Source organism: Schistocerca nitens, chromosome 2, assembly GCF_023898315.1.
Source record: "Schistocerca nitens isolate TAMUIC-IGC-003100 chromosome 2, iqSchNite1.1, whole genome shotgun sequence".
Lineage (NCBI taxonomy): Eukaryota > Metazoa > Arthropoda > Insecta > Orthoptera > Acrididae > Schistocerca > Schistocerca nitens.
Genome location: NC_064615.1, coordinates 504,004,218 through 504,022,140, shown reverse-complemented (window position 1 = coordinate 504,022,140; position 17,923 = coordinate 504,004,218). Strand labels below are relative to the sequence as shown.

At 45.4% G+C, this 17,923-nt stretch overlaps 1 protein-coding gene across 1 annotated transcript in view; it reads right to left on the bottom strand.

The window, feature by feature from the left end:
* Positions 1 to 17,923, bottom strand: part of LOC126235124 (uncharacterized) — a 1,230,462-nt gene that overhangs the window by 547,471 nt on the left and 665,068 nt on the right. Inside the window, exons 5-8 of the mRNA XM_049943858.1 lie at positions 12,756 to 13,197; positions 10,600 to 10,784; positions 10,430 to 10,560; positions 1,370 to 2,375 (exon numbers count right to left, since the gene is read on the bottom strand). Coding sequence (XP_049799815.1) covers positions 1,370 to 2,375; positions 10,430 to 10,560; positions 10,600 to 10,784; positions 12,756 to 13,197 — 1,764 coding nt within the window. The remainder of the gene's footprint in view (positions 1 to 1,369; positions 2,376 to 10,429; positions 10,561 to 10,599; positions 10,785 to 12,755; positions 13,198 to 17,923) is intronic.

Here is a 17,923-nt window from a genome sequence, read left to right as displayed (position 1 = left end):
CGGGGTTAAGTCAACTCATCCTTCTTCGAAGAGACCCTCGGGGAGCCGGAAGCAGACTGACTCTCTCACACACTCCAATGTCTCCCACGCGACCACTTGGCCAGGAAAACCCAGAGATGAGGCTTCCTCCACCAACCTAACACCGGTAACTTTCACACAAGGGGGAGCAAACCTCTTTGCCTACCTGAAAACTACAAGGGTTGGCCATTCTGTACGACCACCGCTAATTCTCTGCAGAAGACTAAACCACCATTTAGCAAAATTAAACACACCCACATTCATTCACTCACGCATGCCAGAGAGTTCTGTGTCACTGGAAAGGAATTAAAATGATAATGTTCAAAAGAGTGTGTGAAATCTTGTGGGACTTAACTGCTAAGGTCATATTTGTCTTACAGTACGAATATTATTGAATATTACTGAAACGGGAAATTCACGCCCAAAGAAATTCCGGGAAAGGATCGAAATGGAAGTATCGGATCCCAGGGTTTTGCTTTTTAACAACAATCACCTTTTTACTAAAAATACGAATAGAAATTTATTACACCACCAAGCAAACTGCGGAAGTAAATATGACAGATTAAATAGTTGAACTAATTTAAAAGAGCCCTAATTACAATTAGCTGATCCTAATTTGGTAACAATGAAAATCTTAAAAGCATCTAAACATTCTGAGCATATAAACGCTCTCCTTTAAGCTAAAGACAAAAACACGAATTCGTTAGACAACTTGGAATTAAGCTAAGGTCTTGAAAAGTTTTTTCTGTCCTTAAAAACAGAAAATAAGAGCTCAGAAATCGTGACTAAGGCTCGCTTATGCTTTCTTATTGTGTAAGAAGCATCAGAATACAACATTTATTACCTAAGTTTACCAAATATACAGAATAAAAGATCACAACAATAACTTTTGGCAACCGCTAGTAATCCGCCAAGGCCTTCGAAGGCCAAGGCTCGTTTAAAGAGGAAAATGATACAATTAACACGAACACACAGATTATACAGTTAGCTACACACTACATAACCTAAATTATCCTAAGGACAAACACACACACCCACGCCCGAGGGAGGACTCGAGCCTCCGCCGGGACCAACCGCACAGTCCATGACTGCAGCGCGGCAAAAATGACAATGAAAGGGGACCATAGGACCCTTTCAGTTGGAGCGCGGAAATAGTACGTTTCTAGACACGGGATCCAGCTTAAAATATTACTTACATTCTTGCCTGTACAAGTACAGGAAGTTCGTAATGGGAACTTCTGAAGACACAGTAGAAGTCCTGAAGTTCCTAACTGATCAGGTCAAATAAATAAGATATCGCAGAATGAGCCAAACTGAGCGTGGGTAGGCAGAAATGAGCGGCAGTGCTTACCGTGCTGCAGCAGTTGACGCCCTCGTCGTGGCTGGGGCTGGGGGTCACCTCGAGGCTGTCCTCCTGGCTGAGCTTTCCGTTGATGTCGGTGCTGTTGAGGCTGCTGACGTCGGCATCGTGGTCGGCGCTGGACGCCTCGGGCAGCCCGTCGTCCAGGCCGTCGTGCGAGCGCTCCCCGTCGAGGGCGAATCGCCGGTAGCCGGGGTCCCCGTCGCGCACCCTGACGCGGTCCACATCGGCGCCCCGCCTGGCGCGCAGCGCTCTTCGCGATCCCACCTCCCTGCCCGTGAGCGCCTCCTCGTCCAGGCTGGAGTCGGCCAGCATGTCCTCGCGGCTGGAGCTGGCCGGCACGTCGAGGCTGTTGCACGAGCTGAGTTCCTCGCTCTGGCTGGTCGCTCGCCGGTCGTCCGCGTCAGAGAAGTCGAGACTCTCGTCCTTGCCGTTGGCCAGCGGGAAGAGCAGCTCGGCATCGGACTCCGGGCGGCGGTCTCCCTCTATGATGCAGCGGATGGCCTCCTCGCACTGGCTGAGGCGGCGCTTGTTCTCTACGTCGGACACTGCCTGCCCGCCGGAGGGCGCGTCGCCGTGCCCGCGCCCCCGCAGGAAGTAACAGCCGCCGCCTCCGGCGCCGCCGCCACCGGTCGCACCCTCCGCCTCGTCTACGCTGGAGCACTCGGCGTCGTCGCGCCGCCAGTACCCGTCGCGGCTGCCGCCCGGGGACGCCAGCTCGCCTTCGGGCTCCGCCGCGGCTGCTGCTGCTGCGGCCTCCGGAAGCGGCGAGCGGCGCCCGTCGAGGATAGTTGCGCCGGCGGCTGCGGCGACGTCCGTGTCGTCGTCGTCGTCCTCCTCGAGCGTGACGGCGAGCTCGTGCAGGCGCGACAGGCGGTGTCCGTCGGAGCGCGACCGCTCGAGCGGCGGCGGCTCCACGGGCAGGCTGGGCAGCGACACGACGCGCACCAGCGCGGGCGGCGCCGGCGGCAGGAAGTCGGGCGGCGGCTCGTCCAGCCTGCCACACGACACACACACACACACGTATATATACCACCAGTATCTCCGACACCATAGTGCTTTTCATTTCAAAGAAAACATGTTTTGAGGTCTACAGGGTGGTCAATTGATCGTGACCGGGCCAGATATCTCACGAAATAAGCGTCAAACGAAAAAACTACAAAGAACGAAACTCGTCTATCTTGAAGGGGGAATGGCCCGGAAGATGGTGCTGCCATAGGTCAAACGAATATCAACTGTTTTTTTTAATAGGAACCCCCATTTTTATTACATATTCGTGTAGTACGTAAACGCTTTGTGATAGGTGTCGCTGTAATATATGGCTCACAATTGTAGACGAACAGTTCGTAACAAGTAGGTTTTTTAAATTAAAGTACAGAATGTAGGTACGTTTGCATACTTTACTTCGGTTGTTCCAATGTGATACATGTACCTTTGTGAACTTTTCATTTCTGAGAACGCATGCTGTTACTGGGTGATTGATTACCTGTAAATACCACATTAATGCAATAAACGCTCAAAACGATGTCCGTCAACCTCAATTCATTTGGAAATACATGTAACGACATTCCTCTCAACAGCGAGTAGTTCGCCTTCCGTAATGTTCGCACATCCATTGGCAAATGCGCTGACGCATGTTGTCAGGCGTTGTCGGTGGATCATGACAGCAAATATCCTTCAACTTTTCCCACAGAAAGAAATCCGGGGACGTCAGATCCGGTGAACGTGCGGGCCATGGTATGGTGCTTCGACGACCAATCCACCTGTCATGAAGTATGCTATTCAATACCGCTTCAACCGCACGCATGCTATGTGCCGGACATCCATCATGTTGGAAGTACATCGCCATTCTCTCATACAGTGAAACATCTTGTAGTATCATCGGTAGAACATTACGTAGGAAATCAGCATACATTGCACCATTTAGATTCATCAGGTTGCCCTCCTTGGGGTAGGTGCACGCAACGACTGTGGTTATATTGGGTTAGATAGAGCAGCAATCAGTCGTAGAATTAAGTTGCTTTAAAATGACATTTATAGTCACAACGCAGATCAGATTCCGACCTGTGTCATGTCATTATCAATGCAGTGCGGAATTGTAGCAGTCGTTCGTGCTCGTGTAAGCATTCACTTGAGCACGAACAACTGCTACAATTCCGCACTGCATTGATAATGACATGACACAGGTCGAAATCTGATCCTGCGTTGTGACTACAAATGTCATATTAAAGCAACTTAATTCTGCAACTGTTTGCTGCTCTATCTAACCCACCATTTAGATTGCCATCGATAAAATGGGGGCCAATTATCATTCCTCCCATAATGCCCCACCATACATTAACCCGCCAAGGTCGCTGATGTTCCACTTGTCGCAGCCATCATCGATTTTCCGTTGCCCAGTAGTGCATAGTATGCCGGTTTACATTACCGCTGTAGCTGAATGACGCTTCGTCGCTAAATAGGACTCGTGCAAAAAATCTGTCATCGTCCCGTAATTTCTCTTGTGCCCAGTGACACGACGTTCAATGTCGTCGCCATGCAATTCCTGGTGCGATCGATGTTGATGTAGCAATCTCAACACCGACGTTTTTGAGATTCCCGATTCTCGCCAAATTTGTCTGCTACTGATGTGCGGATTAGCCGCGACAGCAGCTAAACACCTACTTGGGCATCATCATTTGTTGCAGGTCGCGGTTGACGTTTCACATGTGGCTGAACACTTCCTGTTTCCTTAAATAACGGTAACTATCCAGCGAACAGTCCGGACACTTGGATGATGTCGTCCAGGGCATCGAGTAGCATACATAGTACACGCCGGTTGGGCATTTTGATCACAATAGCAATACATCAACACGATACCGACCTTTTCCGCAATTGGTAATCGGTCCATTTTAACACAGGTAATGTATCACGAAGCAAATACCGTCCGCACTGGCAGAATGTTACGTGATACCTACGTTTTGTATTTTAATTTAAAAAACCTACATGTTACCAGCTGTTCGTCTAAAATTGTGAGCCTTATTTTTGTGACTATTACAGCGCCATCTATCACAAAGCGAAAAAAGTGGCCCAACTAAAACATTCATATTTCTTTACGTACTACACGAATTTGTAATAAAAAATAGGGGTTCCTGTTTAAAAAGACGCAGTTCATATCCGTTTGACCTATGGCAGCGCCATCTAGCGGGCCAACCGTAGCGCCATCTGGTTTCCCCTTCAAGCTAGACGAGTTTCGTTCTTTCTATGTTTTTAGTTTGATGCTTATTTCGTGAGATATTTGGCCCGGTCACTATCAATGGAGCACTCTGTAACTTCACAGTCCAGTAACATTAAAGCGACTACCGCCTATGTTTCACTCAACTTGCAATAACCACTCACCAGGAGGCACTAGGGGTGAAGTATATATCCAGTGTGTCGTGTGGAAGCGGAAAAACAGTGCAGTCTCTGTGGTAATGCGGAAATGGAGCGATTTATCTCACGTGCAAAAGTGAATCATCATTGGCTTTCGGGCCAGCATTTCCCAAACGGCTAAGTCTGTAAACTGCTTGCCTGCCACCGTGGTTAAAATGTACTTTGCGTGGCCAAATGGCACTATCAAAAACCAGCGCCGAGACACCTGTGGTGCAGCACGGGCCATAGATACCGGGGATGAACGACGGCTGCGGAGATGTGTACGGGCGAACAGACGTGCAGCTATTGAGCAACTGACCGCCCAGATTAATCGAGTGGCTACCGACAGTGCCTCCTCGTGGACCATACAGTGAACCTAGCTGCGTATGGGACACAACAGGAGCTGCCTGCTTCACGCACTCGTTGTGACTGCTGTTCTGCTGTTCATCGGCGACAAAGGCTGGAATTTGCACGCCGATACCGCAACTGGGAGTTCACTGAGTGGCCACAGGTGGCGTTTTCAGAAAAATCGTGTTTCTTGCTCCATCGGGCAGATGTGTGATGACATGTACGATCCTGAAACAATCGATGGGATGGGTTCAGGCCGGAAGAGTGTGTTATGGTCCAGGGTATGCTTAGGTGGCATTCCCTGGCTGTTCTCGTCATGCTGGGAGGCACAGTGGTTCAAATGGTTCAAATGGCTCTGAGCACTATGGGACTCAACTGCTGTGGTCATCAGTCCCCTAGAACTTAGAACTACTTAAACCTAACTAACCTAAGGACAGCACACAACACCCAGCCATCACGAGGCAGAGAAAATCCCTGACCCTGCCGGGAACCGAACCCGGGAACCCGGGCGTGGGAAGCGAGAACGCTACCGCACGACCACGAGATGCGGGCGAGGCACAGTGGATCAACAAAAATATGCATCTATCCTTGATGACCAGCTCGATCCCTATATGTAGCTTGTTTTCTCTCGGCACGATGACATCTACCAGCAGGACAATGCAACGTGTCACACAGCTCGCAACGCACGTGTGCGGCCCGAAGAGTACCAGTATGAGTTTACCGTACTCCCCCGGCCACCAGACTCTCGTGATTTATATCCGACCTCGATCGGGCTGTTCGCGCCATGGATGCTCAACCGAGAAACGTAAGACTGGACTCGGAATGACTCTACATCCCTGTACGTAACTTCCTTCACCTGACTGACTTGGTTTCTGCAGGTCTCGCAGCGATTCGCACTCCAAAAGTCGGTTAATCACGCTTTTGATAGGCTGTCACATTAATGTGGCTGCGTAGTGTGTAAAGGAAATTATTTTGCGTAAGAAAAGTTCGGTGACGGGTCTCAGAAGATAAAGGGAACAAGAATTACAAACAAAATGCCTTTAATGGTATTCAGACTTAGCTATACTTCTGACATCGGTTGCAAAGCTCTTGGAAACTGTAAGCAAATGCTTCTTGTCGAATCGATCGAAGCACCGTGACCACACGTTGCTGGATATCCAAAATGTCTTCATATATTCTTGAACAATAGCGCTTTCACTATCTTTGCTTATTTTCAACCCATCTGCTCTAATCCTCTAAAACGGCCCCTATCATTTGCAGCAAGAAACCATCCACTACCGGGATGTTGTCTGTGATTGTACGCGCTGTCCCGAAATCGGCTCATCCTCGACAGTGTCCTTTCCGTCTCTATTAGAGTTTACACCTCACAAACACACGCTTTCTACCCACTGCTTCAATGTCGTATATTTACACTAAAGTTCCCATGAATCTTCGTCGCCATTTTCCTAATTCCTCTTAACGCGTCGCTCCGTTTTGCGCTCCAGTTTGTAAGTACACGAGTGCGATGGATGTTTTCGGATGGTCGACTGCTATCTTCGAGTATCAGAAGAGCTGAAGATAGGCAATGACAGCGTAAGCACTATTGTCCAAGAACATTCTCAGACGCTCCGGATGTCCAGCATTGCCTAACCATGGTGCTTCGAGCGATTCCGTTAAGAAGCGTTTGCTAACAGCTTCCATCAGCTTTACGAGCGATTTTTTTGTGTGTTGTAGCAAATGGTGATTACTTTGAAGGTTAGTAAAGTTATTTCGTTTATAACTCTTGTTTCCTTTGTTTCCAGAGAAAATTTCGTAACTTTTCAGACGCACCTTGTATTGCACATATTTTATTTGGTGATCCGTAGTGTTTCCTGGAAACGGATTTAAGTTAGTTACTTAAGTATAGCCGTGATTTATCACTTAGTTTCGTTTTCGTAACTAAGTGATAAATCACTTCATTTAAACGTGCTGCCAGGTATCACTATAGATCACCTAGCAAAAATCTGTAACTAAATAATTTTCTTCATACTGTATACCATTGACGATGTCTCAATGAATAAGCGAAACATGTTTCGTTACAAACAAAATAAACCTTCGTTTCGTAACAAATCATTCCTGGCCGCTATTGTAGTCGTCTCGGCCAGTTTCTGACTGCAAGGCGAAGGGTTTTTTTCAGCCAGAATATAATGCGCCTATCTTTCCATAATCGTCCTAAATGGGTGGAGGTCGTAGCAGAGTAGGCCAGTTTCAAGGGCGCTTAATTTCTCCACGTCGGCCGGCCAGTGTTTCCAACATCGTAAAAGTGCAGTCACGAAGAAGCACCTTGCAGGAGTTCTGTTACCGGAAGGAGAGAATGCCCAATGAAAGTACCCACATTCTGCTCCTATTTCCAATTGTCTGGAAGGCCTAAACGTATGTAAATTCGTGCAGCGTTTTGGGAGTTCACAAAATCGAGGAGTCGGACGTCAAGCCACGTGGTGTGTAGAAGCCATGTGTTCGCTGGGGCAGAACTGGAGTTTTCATTACTTATTTGTTAGGTAGGGAGGAGGTGATCCACCGTGATCGACCTAGTGACTGTCACAGTCCGGAGCGCGTTTGCAGGTTAGCTCGTGGAATTAGGGTTAGCAACATTCATGTTTTTATCAGCGAGTGTTGCGGAGTAGTGCCTGTGAACCTGTTCAGTAAAGAGAGGCCCCAGGACAGAGCGTTGAGCCATTAGCTAGCTGGAGGAGGTGTTCGATAAAAATGACGGATTTGTTTGGGTTTTTCATTGGTTTATCTACATGATAAACTTATTGAAGAGCTGCTGTACAAGAATGGCTGCCAATATTAACAGTATAGTGAACACAGTTGTGAAAGAAACCAAATACTGCAAACTGACTGCGTACACGTTCTTTTAGATGTTTTATAATTACTCTACTCTTACCGCCAAAGGCATATACAACAACGATGAGTCACATAAAACAAGACAATGGTCACGTCGTAATGTCACGCATTACTTCGAATCAGAGAATGCCGCACATACAAGTACAAAAGTATGCAACTCAGCTGTTAACTCAAGTGAGACGTTCAGTACTCTCCGTTCCAGCGCGATGTCTGCATAGAGAATCGAGACGGTCTCAGCTACGTACGCCGTGTCAGAAATTCCTTTTCTACTCATTTCGATTCAATACCTCTTCATTAGTTGCCTACCGAGTCTTCAGAATTTTTCTCACTAGCGTCTATTGTCTTCTTGTCTGGTCTTGTTATCATCCATTTTCCCTACCGTACAAGGTTACATTTCATGCAAACACCTTGAGAAAAGACTTCCTAACTCTTAACACTATATTAAGTGTTAATGAATTTCTTTTTTTCAGAAATGCATTTCTTCCTATTGCAAGTCTGCATCTTACGTTCTTTCTACTTTGTCCATCCTCCGCTACTTTGGTGAACAAACAGTCGGTTTCAGTGTCTCATTTCCTAATCTACTTCTTACAGGAAGACAAAAGGAAAAACTAGTTGACAGGACACGTCCTGAGGCACCAGGACATTATCAATTTGATAATGGAGGAAAGTTTGAAGAGTAAAAATCTTAGAGTAATATAAAAGATTGACTACAGTAAACGGTTCAAATGGATGTAGGTTGCAGTAGTTACACAGAGATGAAGAGGCTTGTAGAGGATAAACGCGGAAAGTTTCATGAAACCAGTCTTCGGGCTGAAAACCAGAATAACATCTTGACAGTGTATTTATTTCCTGGTATTTGTTTAACGGAGTTTTTTTCCTAGATTTGGGCAGTAGCACATCCTGTAGAAAAATGGACAATTTTCTTCGAACACTGTACTATGCTGATAGGTGAGTGGGGCAGTACAATGGATACATTTGTTAGTGTTGTAGAAACACGCCCTCTGCTGCCGTAAGAGACTATAGCGGACGGAACTGTGGTGCCAGATAAATTTTTGTATGAAGTACCTTCGCTGCCGCGAATACGGACAACCTTCAGCTGTATAATGGAATGATGACAACGAAAATTTGTGCCGGAGCAGGACTCGAACCGTGATTTCCCGTTTATAGTGAGCGATCGCCTTACCATCAGGATATCCAAGCATGCTTCACGGCCAAGCTCAACCTTCCATGTAGTCAACCATGTGTCTACAACCCGCACTGGTACATTCTTCATGTCTGTTTCCGTACAGGGCAGGCATTTTAATTGAAAATCGCTTGCTCGTTGTAGGCAGATGAATACGGTGTTACAGTGCCTGCGCTGTGTGTATGTCTAAACGAATACAGCACCGTACTTCTGAACAACACAGGCATGCAGTATCGTATTTATGCACCGACAATGAGCAAGCGAGTTCCAATTAAAATGTCTCCCCTGTACAGGAATATACCGGGTGATCAAAAAGTCAGTATAAATTTGAAAACTTAATAAACCGCTGAATAATGTAGATAGAGAGGTAAAAATTGACACACATGCTTGGAATGACATGGGGTTTTATTAGAACAAAAAAAAACAAAGTATTGCTAGTCGCTTGAAAGATCTGTTGCGCGCGTCGTTTGGTGATGATCGTGTGCTCAGCCGCCACTTTCGTCATGCTTGGCCTCCCAGGTCCCCAGACGTCAGTCCGTGCGATTATTGGCTTTGGTGTTACCTGAAGTCACAAGTGTATCGTGATCGACCGACATCTCTAGGGATGCTGAAAGACAACATCCGTCGCCAGTGCCTCACCATAACTCCGGACATGCTTTACAGTGCTGTTCACAACGTTATTCCTCGACTACAGCTATTGTTGAGGAATGATGGTGGACGTATTGAGCATTTCCTGTAAAGAACATCATCTTTGCTTTGTCTTACTTTGTTATGCTAATTATTGCTATTCTGATCAGATGAAGCGCCATCTGTCGGACATTTTTTGAACGTTTGTATTATTTTGGTTCTAATAAAACCCCATGTCATTACAAGCATGTGTGTCAATTTGTACCTCTCTATCTACATTATTCCGTGATTTATTCAGTTTTCAAATTTACACTGACTTTTTGATCACCCGGTACATAATGGATGTAGGAGTGCAGGTTGTACACACATGGTTGACGATATGGAAGTTTGGGCTTGGCCGTGAAGCATGGTTGGACAGCCTGATGGTAAGGCAGCCGGTCAGTGTAAGCGGGAAATCCGGGTTCGAGTCGCAATCTGACACAAATTTTCACTGTCGTCATTCCATTCTACAGCTGATCGTTGTCCATATTCGAAACGGGCTGTATTCGCCGCAGTACCTGTTCCTTTGGACATGCCTGCATGTTATTCAGAACGACACAGGCCCTGCAACGTCGGACAAATGTCTACGCGGTACTGACCCCTCGAGGCGGCCCTCGTTGAGCAGGGAGCGTATGTTGTCGAAGGTGGAGCTGCAGCGCTTGAGCTCCCCGCTGGGCGGCGAGGACTCGCTGTCGCCGGCGGCGGAGGAGGCGGAGGCGAGCGCGGGCGGCGGCGGCACCTGCGGCAGCTGCAGCTGCAGCGGCAGCGCCTCTCGCCGCCGGCCCTTGCGGATGACGTACGTGCCGTGCGCCGGCAGCGCGCGCGCCCGCGGCCACTCGGGCGTGCCGCCGTCGCTCGACGGCGTCGCCGACGCCGACGCCGACGCCGAGTCGTCCTCGGTGCTGGCGGCGCGCCGCTCCACCACCACGCGGCCGCGACCGCGCTGTCCGGACGCTGCGCGAGCCGAACAAAGAACACCGCTGCTAATCTGACTATGTGCTATGCAGCCCGCGAGCCAACCACGTACTCGTGGTTATACTACTTTGGGCAATGCACAAGGATCATCATTCAATCCGAAGACATTGCACAACACAGAAATTACACGTAACAGAACACTAAGCTATATCAATAATAATAAAAATTAACGTTTGTACAAAATTGTAAATCTCCGGAAGTTCTTCATCGGTTCCTTTGAAAGACTGACACTACGTTGCATTCGAATATACGCGTGTTTTATGTAGCTGCTGCAGCGGTATTTAATACAAGTAGGTATGTAATACATGTAACACAGATATTTATGTTCCACATAATATAAAAGCACGCTTGTATTCGAACGAAAAATTTCGAAGGGAACGGTCAAGAACTTTCGGAAATTTACGATATTGTACAATCGAACATTTACACCTAAATAAATGAAAATTTATACTTTCATTTATTCAGAACCTTAAATCTATTTAAGTTCTTCACCAATTTCTTTGAAATTTTCTGAAGGGGAAATATCATTACCAAAAATTTCGAAATGTTCTTCAGCGATTTACTTCAAATTATTGTACAATAATAAACATATCTATATATATATAAGTCTCTCTCTCTCTCTATTCCTCCTTCTGATCTTGAGGCTTGTTTATTGTTGCTGCAAATTCAGATTCTGTCATAGTATTCAAATCATAAGCCCGTAAGCCATAAATACGACTTTTTTGTTTGAAATATATATAACTTCTACCCCAGGATTCCAGCTGGTTACTCTCGATGGAAAAAGGTTAAGGGTCAATGTCATCTCCATGACGAGGTCATTACTGACGGACTGCTTCCGAGTAGTGCCCAACCATGTAGGCGCGCTTAAGCGGCTTCGGCACGTAGTGTGTGTGTTTGTGTGTGTGTGTGTGTGTTTGTGTGTGTGTGTGTGTGTGTGTCTGTGTCTGTGTGTGTGAGAGAGTTTGAGATTCACTAGAGTTGCGCTATACCAAAACTACGGTTCAGTAGTTTGCGTACTGTACATATGCGACTTAGTCAATGGTAAGATTACCGGTAGCTTCGGTGGCATTGGTAGAGAAAGAAACATAAATGAATGTCTGAGAGAGGAAGTGAGAGACGATGACTTCTCTTAATTAGTTTGTTTGTTTTGCACGTAATTAAAACCACTCATCGTTCAGTGTTAATCCATTTTGTATTTTACATCCTTAAAAATATAAATTGCAATTTATAAGTAATAAAAAACTAGCTGACTGCGTAACTTATACGCTTTTATGCAACCAAAGCAATTAATTTTGATGGAAGTACACTTCACATGCAGATAATACAATTATTGTTATTATTTTGCATTCAATTGAACGCTCTTCATCATGATCTAGGTGAAGAGCTTCCGCTTGAAAAGTGCGAAAGCTGTTAGTGAATAAAAGGAAGATGTTTTACATAAATCCGATGAAATTCTGCGTTTTTTTTAATTTTACCTTTTTCTTGAGGAATTTACGTTTTCTAGCGGTATATGATACACCTGTATTTTTTTTTAACTTTTGGTACTATTTTCCTCACTTTGACGTTACAATTCAACAATTTTCGAAAAAAAACTAAAACAAAAATTGACAATTTCAATTTTTCTGTAAACACTGTTTATTTTTAAGTAATAGGCAGGAGGATATCTACGTCGAACAAAAGTGTTCGCTAGGTTATGCAGCCCTTTATATATCCTCACTCAGTTTATTGACGGTTCACCGTTTCCAGTTTCTAGGAGAATGTACATAGTAAGACACGAATCGCCTACGCAGACAGAGCAGTCGATTTGAGGTACCGCCCGATAGGTATGCAACACACCTAACGTTCAGGTAATGCTGTTACGAACTTAACTAACCAACGCTACTAAGAAACTGCCGTAGTCTACGCTCATTTTGATAGACTACGGTAGCCTACGGTAGTTTTACAACTGACCAATGTGATCGGCGGAGCGTCGGCGCCGTCGGCCGACGACCCTCGTGCTGCCGGGCTGGTCGTGCAGCGCTACCTCCCAGGCGACGGGCGGCCGCTGCGGCCGGCGGGAGGCACCGGGGCTGGGACTGGGGGAGGGCGCCGGGGGCGGCGCCGGCGACGTGGGCGGCGGGGGCGGCGGCAGCCCAGCGGCCGCGGCGGCCGCCCCGTCGGCGCGGTCGCACTCCCTGGCCGGCGGCCCCACAGGCTCCGACTCGAGCGAGTCGTCGGAGAAGTTGTCGTCGTTGCGGCGGCGGCGGACCTCGCGGTGCCTCTCGGCGGCGCACGCCCCCGGCACGGTGCGCGGCGGCAGGCGGCGGGCGGCGCGCTGTAGCGCCGAGTCGGGCGGCAGCGACGAGAAGCGCAGCGAGGACACGCTCAGCTGGCCCGCCACGCGCGTCTTCGGCTGCACACACACGGGAGGGCGGACGTAGGTCAGCGCCGACGCATACTCAGACATTACCCGCAACTGGTTTGAATCATACTTAACAAACAGAGCGAAAATGTTGTGCTGAATAACCCAAACAATGCTGGAAAGATAGAATCTTTTAGTGAGTGCAGAGAAATCATAAAGGCAGTCCTATTCCTTGTATCATACTTAACACTCAACAAATAGAAATGATACGAGGGTGACTCAAATGAAAACCTTAAATTTGTAATAACAAATCGAAATTTTGCGCCGTTATCCCGTAAGTTGGTAAGCGTGCTACAAACAACGTGCAGAATGGCCTGTAGGTGGCAGCATAGTGCAGATGAACACATAGCGTCGTAGTATCAGTATAAAGATGGCCGCCCCACTTGCGACTTGCACCAGGGAAGAACAGCGTTCTGTTATTCGATTTTTGCGCAGTGAAGGTGTGAAACCTATTGAAATTCATCGACGAATGAAGGTTCAGTACGGTGCTGCATGTTTGTCACAGCAGCAAGTCTACAACTGGAGTTGAAAGTTCGCAAATGGTGTGAGTTCAGTGGAAGATGCTCCTCGTCCAGGTCAGGCACAACGAGTTGTGACTCTACAGAACAGTGCAGAAGTTGAAGCCATAGTGAAGGAAAACCGCCCAGTGACACTGAATGATATTGCAGCATGTTTACAGATTAGTCATGGCTCAGCACACCACACTGTGCAAGATATACTCCAGTTTCACGAAGTGTCTGCAAGATGGGTGCCACGGCAGCTGACTCCTGAAATGAAATTACGACATGTTGATGCTTGTGACGAACTTCTTCGGCGCTTTCAATGAGAATAATCGTTACTGGGGACGAAACCTGGGTTCACTTCCACCAACAGGATACGAAGAGAGTGAGGAAGGAATGGCGCCATTCCTCATCATCAAAACCAAAGAAGTTTCTAACAGAACCATCAGCAGGGAAAGGTATGCTGACTCTCTTTTGGGACGAAAAAGACGTCATTTTAGAGCATTACATGCCTAGAGGGACCACTGTCACCAGTGATCTCCCAAAAAATCATCTGCGGCCTGCAATCAAATCAAAGCGACGTGGATTGCTGTCAGCAGGTGTCCTTTTGCAACATGACAATGAAAGGCCCCACACTGCCCGTACAACAGTTGCAACAATCACAGACCTGCATTTTGAGTGTCTTCCTCATCCACCATACTCACCAGACGTTGCCCCAAGTGATTTCCATATGTTTGGACCACTCAGAGACGTATTTGGGAGGAAAGAAGTTCCGTTCTGATGAAGAAGTACGCCACGCGGACTACCAAAATAATTTTTTTCTAAAGGAATTTATGCACTTTGTAAGCGCTGGAGGACTTGCATTGAGCGTGGGGGAGATTACGTTGAAAAGTGATACAGCTTTGTACCACTTCTGTACAATAAATAATATTTAAAAAAATATTTAAGGTTTTCATTTGACCCACCCTCTTACTTTTTGCAGACGACGCTTGTGTTATAATAAATCCCATTAGTGAAAGAGCAACAGAAGATACTGTTAACAATGCTATTGCTAGAATAAATAGAGCAACCAGCCACTTTGTTATGTAATTTAATTTAAGCTAAAGCGCGTTTCGGGCTTTCACCCATCTTCAATTAGGGTAATACCTATTTGAGTCATCAGGCAACACGGAGGTACAAGACTGACAGCAAACTGGACGGTGCAGCTGCCGTCTGCAAAATAACAGTTTTCTTCTGCTACTACACTTCGCGAGTTATATATATACTACAGGTAATTATGAAGAATCATTGGGAATCGACGTCAGACCTCACTATTACTCATATATCGAATGCGTGCAGCTCTGTGTTGCTAAGAAATCGGTCTGTAGGAGCACACTGAGTAAGTGTATGAACGTTTTTAATTAAATCGTGGGAGAAGGTAGGTGGATCAATGTTTATTAATAATAAAGTCGCGCGTTCGTCATGTTAATACACATTAATCCACGTATCTTCTCCCATGATTTAATTAGAAAACGTTCATACGTCTACTTAGTGTGCTCGCGCAAATCTATTGCGTAGCAATACAATGCCGCACATGTTCGATATATATCGGTCGCAGTGAGGCCCTGAAATCCTCTTATAATTACTCTTCCAAATTAGGTTACTATGTGTTTCTCTCTAGGTGTACTTACTCTCTACTCTGCTTGTTGTTATTCCGACTGTCGCCCTTATGGATGTGGCACAAACATTTCTTTACTTCTGTTTTGTTCCATAACAGACCATTATGCGCCATGTTGACGTCTAACATCTTTGAATACATCCGAAAATACATTCATGGTCAAAGATTACATTTTGCTAACAAGTTGTAATCTTTGGTTCAAATGGTTCAAATGGCTCTGAGCACTATGGGACTCAACTTCTCTGGTCATCAGTCCCCTAGAACTTAGAACTACTTAAACCTAACTAACCTAAGGACGTCACACACATCCATGCCCGAGGCAGGATTCGAACCTGCGACCGTAGCGGTCTCGCGGTTCCAGACTGTAGCGCTTAGAAACGCACGGCCACTCCGGCCGGCTGTAATCTTTGATCACGGATGAATCTTTTGATGTAAACAAAGATGTCAGCCGGCAACATGGCGGATACTGGGCTGTTTTTGTACAAAATAGGAGTAAAAAAGTGTTTGTGCCACATCCGCAAGTGCGAGGATCGGAACAACAACAAGCAGAGTAGAAAGTAAGTACACCTAAAGAACAATACATCGTAAATATACGACTCGCCAAATATAGTAGCTGAACTATATTGTTATTCTGCACAGTGAAACTTAAGGCTTAGTTTGTTGTCCATGTTGTAACTATGTACTAAGTGAGGACGCAAATATGTACTACGCTAACTGAAGATGGGTGAAAGCCCGAAACGTATTAGCTTAAATAAAAATACATAACGAAGTGGCTGGTTGCTGTATTTATTAAAACAATATAATCCACACCAACGGATCTCAACAGCCAATAAAATGGATGAAGTATTGTTAATGATGTTTTTCAAATAATTAATAACTGATTCCCCGAAAATGGACTGTGTCTCAATTTTGAGAAAACACACTGTTTTAAATTATGTTCGACAAATAGAGTCATACTAATAGTTGATGTAGTACATGAACAGTGGTCAGTAAACTTGGTAGAATGCTCCAAATTTTTGGGTTTGCATATTGATTAAGACTTGAACTGGAAGAAGCATATTACGAATCAGCCTTCCGAAATATTCTGTATGTTTCCACTCAATAACGTCTCATAGAATAATTTGCTGAGGTCACTCAGGCAAAGGATGTTTTAAATCTAACCTAAGATCATTTCTTATGGGGAAGTCATTCTATTCCGTCACGAATTTCTATTTAATCTATTGCAAGCTCTTTGCTTTCCATATTGTGAGAGGTGCTAGTATGGAACAAAACGAGAAAAATGTCTTGTAGATATGAGCTCTAAAATGCATGCTGGAACAGCTATGAGCACTTGCTCATCTTCGCTACTCTGAAACACGTCTTTTCTACTGAACAGCCCTTGCAGTGAATAGTTCAGTTGGGACTGTATATATAAGTATATGTAACGTTTCAATTTACATTTACTGAACTGAAGATGGCCACACAGAGACCAAAATGTGGATTTGCTATAAATATTATTTGTGACTGATTGCTGTACCATTTACTACTTGAAATAAATACAGTTGATGGCACATTTGATTCCTCGTGGAATTAAACCTGTGTAATTAAAGTTTACGTTCATCTCATTTTGTGGTAAAATCCTACAAGTGAAATTAATAACATTCATTCTGTAAGAGTGACATTAGCAGTACTATCTGACGATCCACGCTTGTATCGCCCAAATGCGAGGTATTGCTATGGAGACATTTACATTTGACAGCTGTGAACATTTAAGATTATTATGTCTTGAAGGTTTCACGTATGTAGTAGTAGTAATAGTAGTAGTAGTAGTAGTAGTAGTCTCATAAATGTTCTGTTTAACTGTGACAGGATTTTCATTTAGCGTGCAGGTCGATATAATTTATATGTACGGCCTTACGAGTGACATTCAACATTGGAGCAATACTTCAGAGTACGTAACATTAACGTTTTGTTCCCATAACAAAACTAAATAGAATGAATTGCACTTTTACAAAAACTGATTTCACATCTTAACTATGTTATATATAACTACGCAGTAAACCATCTAGGTATTTAAACGACGTAACATGTTCTAGAAGTGTGTCAAGAATTCTGTAATCTGATGCAGTTACATTTTTCATGGTCATCGGCTTGTATTTATCAACATTTGAAGATAAGTGCCATTAGTGCACTGGTGGACATATTGGCAAAGCAGTTCTTCATTTCCTTAAAAGCATTCAGTGTGAAGAGTCACAATAAAACTTGTCTGGTACGGAAGTATTAGGTACCAGTCGCTGACAACATGAGTGCCACTACTGTTTACTTTCTTTGGAATCTGTGTTACGGGAAAGACACTAGCGTAGATGTAAAAAACGGATAGCAAATAAAACACACTAATAAATAGATCGCCTACGCTCTCCCGGAAATGTGACTTCGCTACAAGGGAATGAAGAAAGTGCAAAAATAGCACTGAAAAATCTTTCTGAGACTGCAATGAAATCTCGCTCCGTGTACACGAGTCCGACGGGAAGTTAAATGACTAATGATGGATAATGTATACAGCTTCCAGTATTTAGGGGAG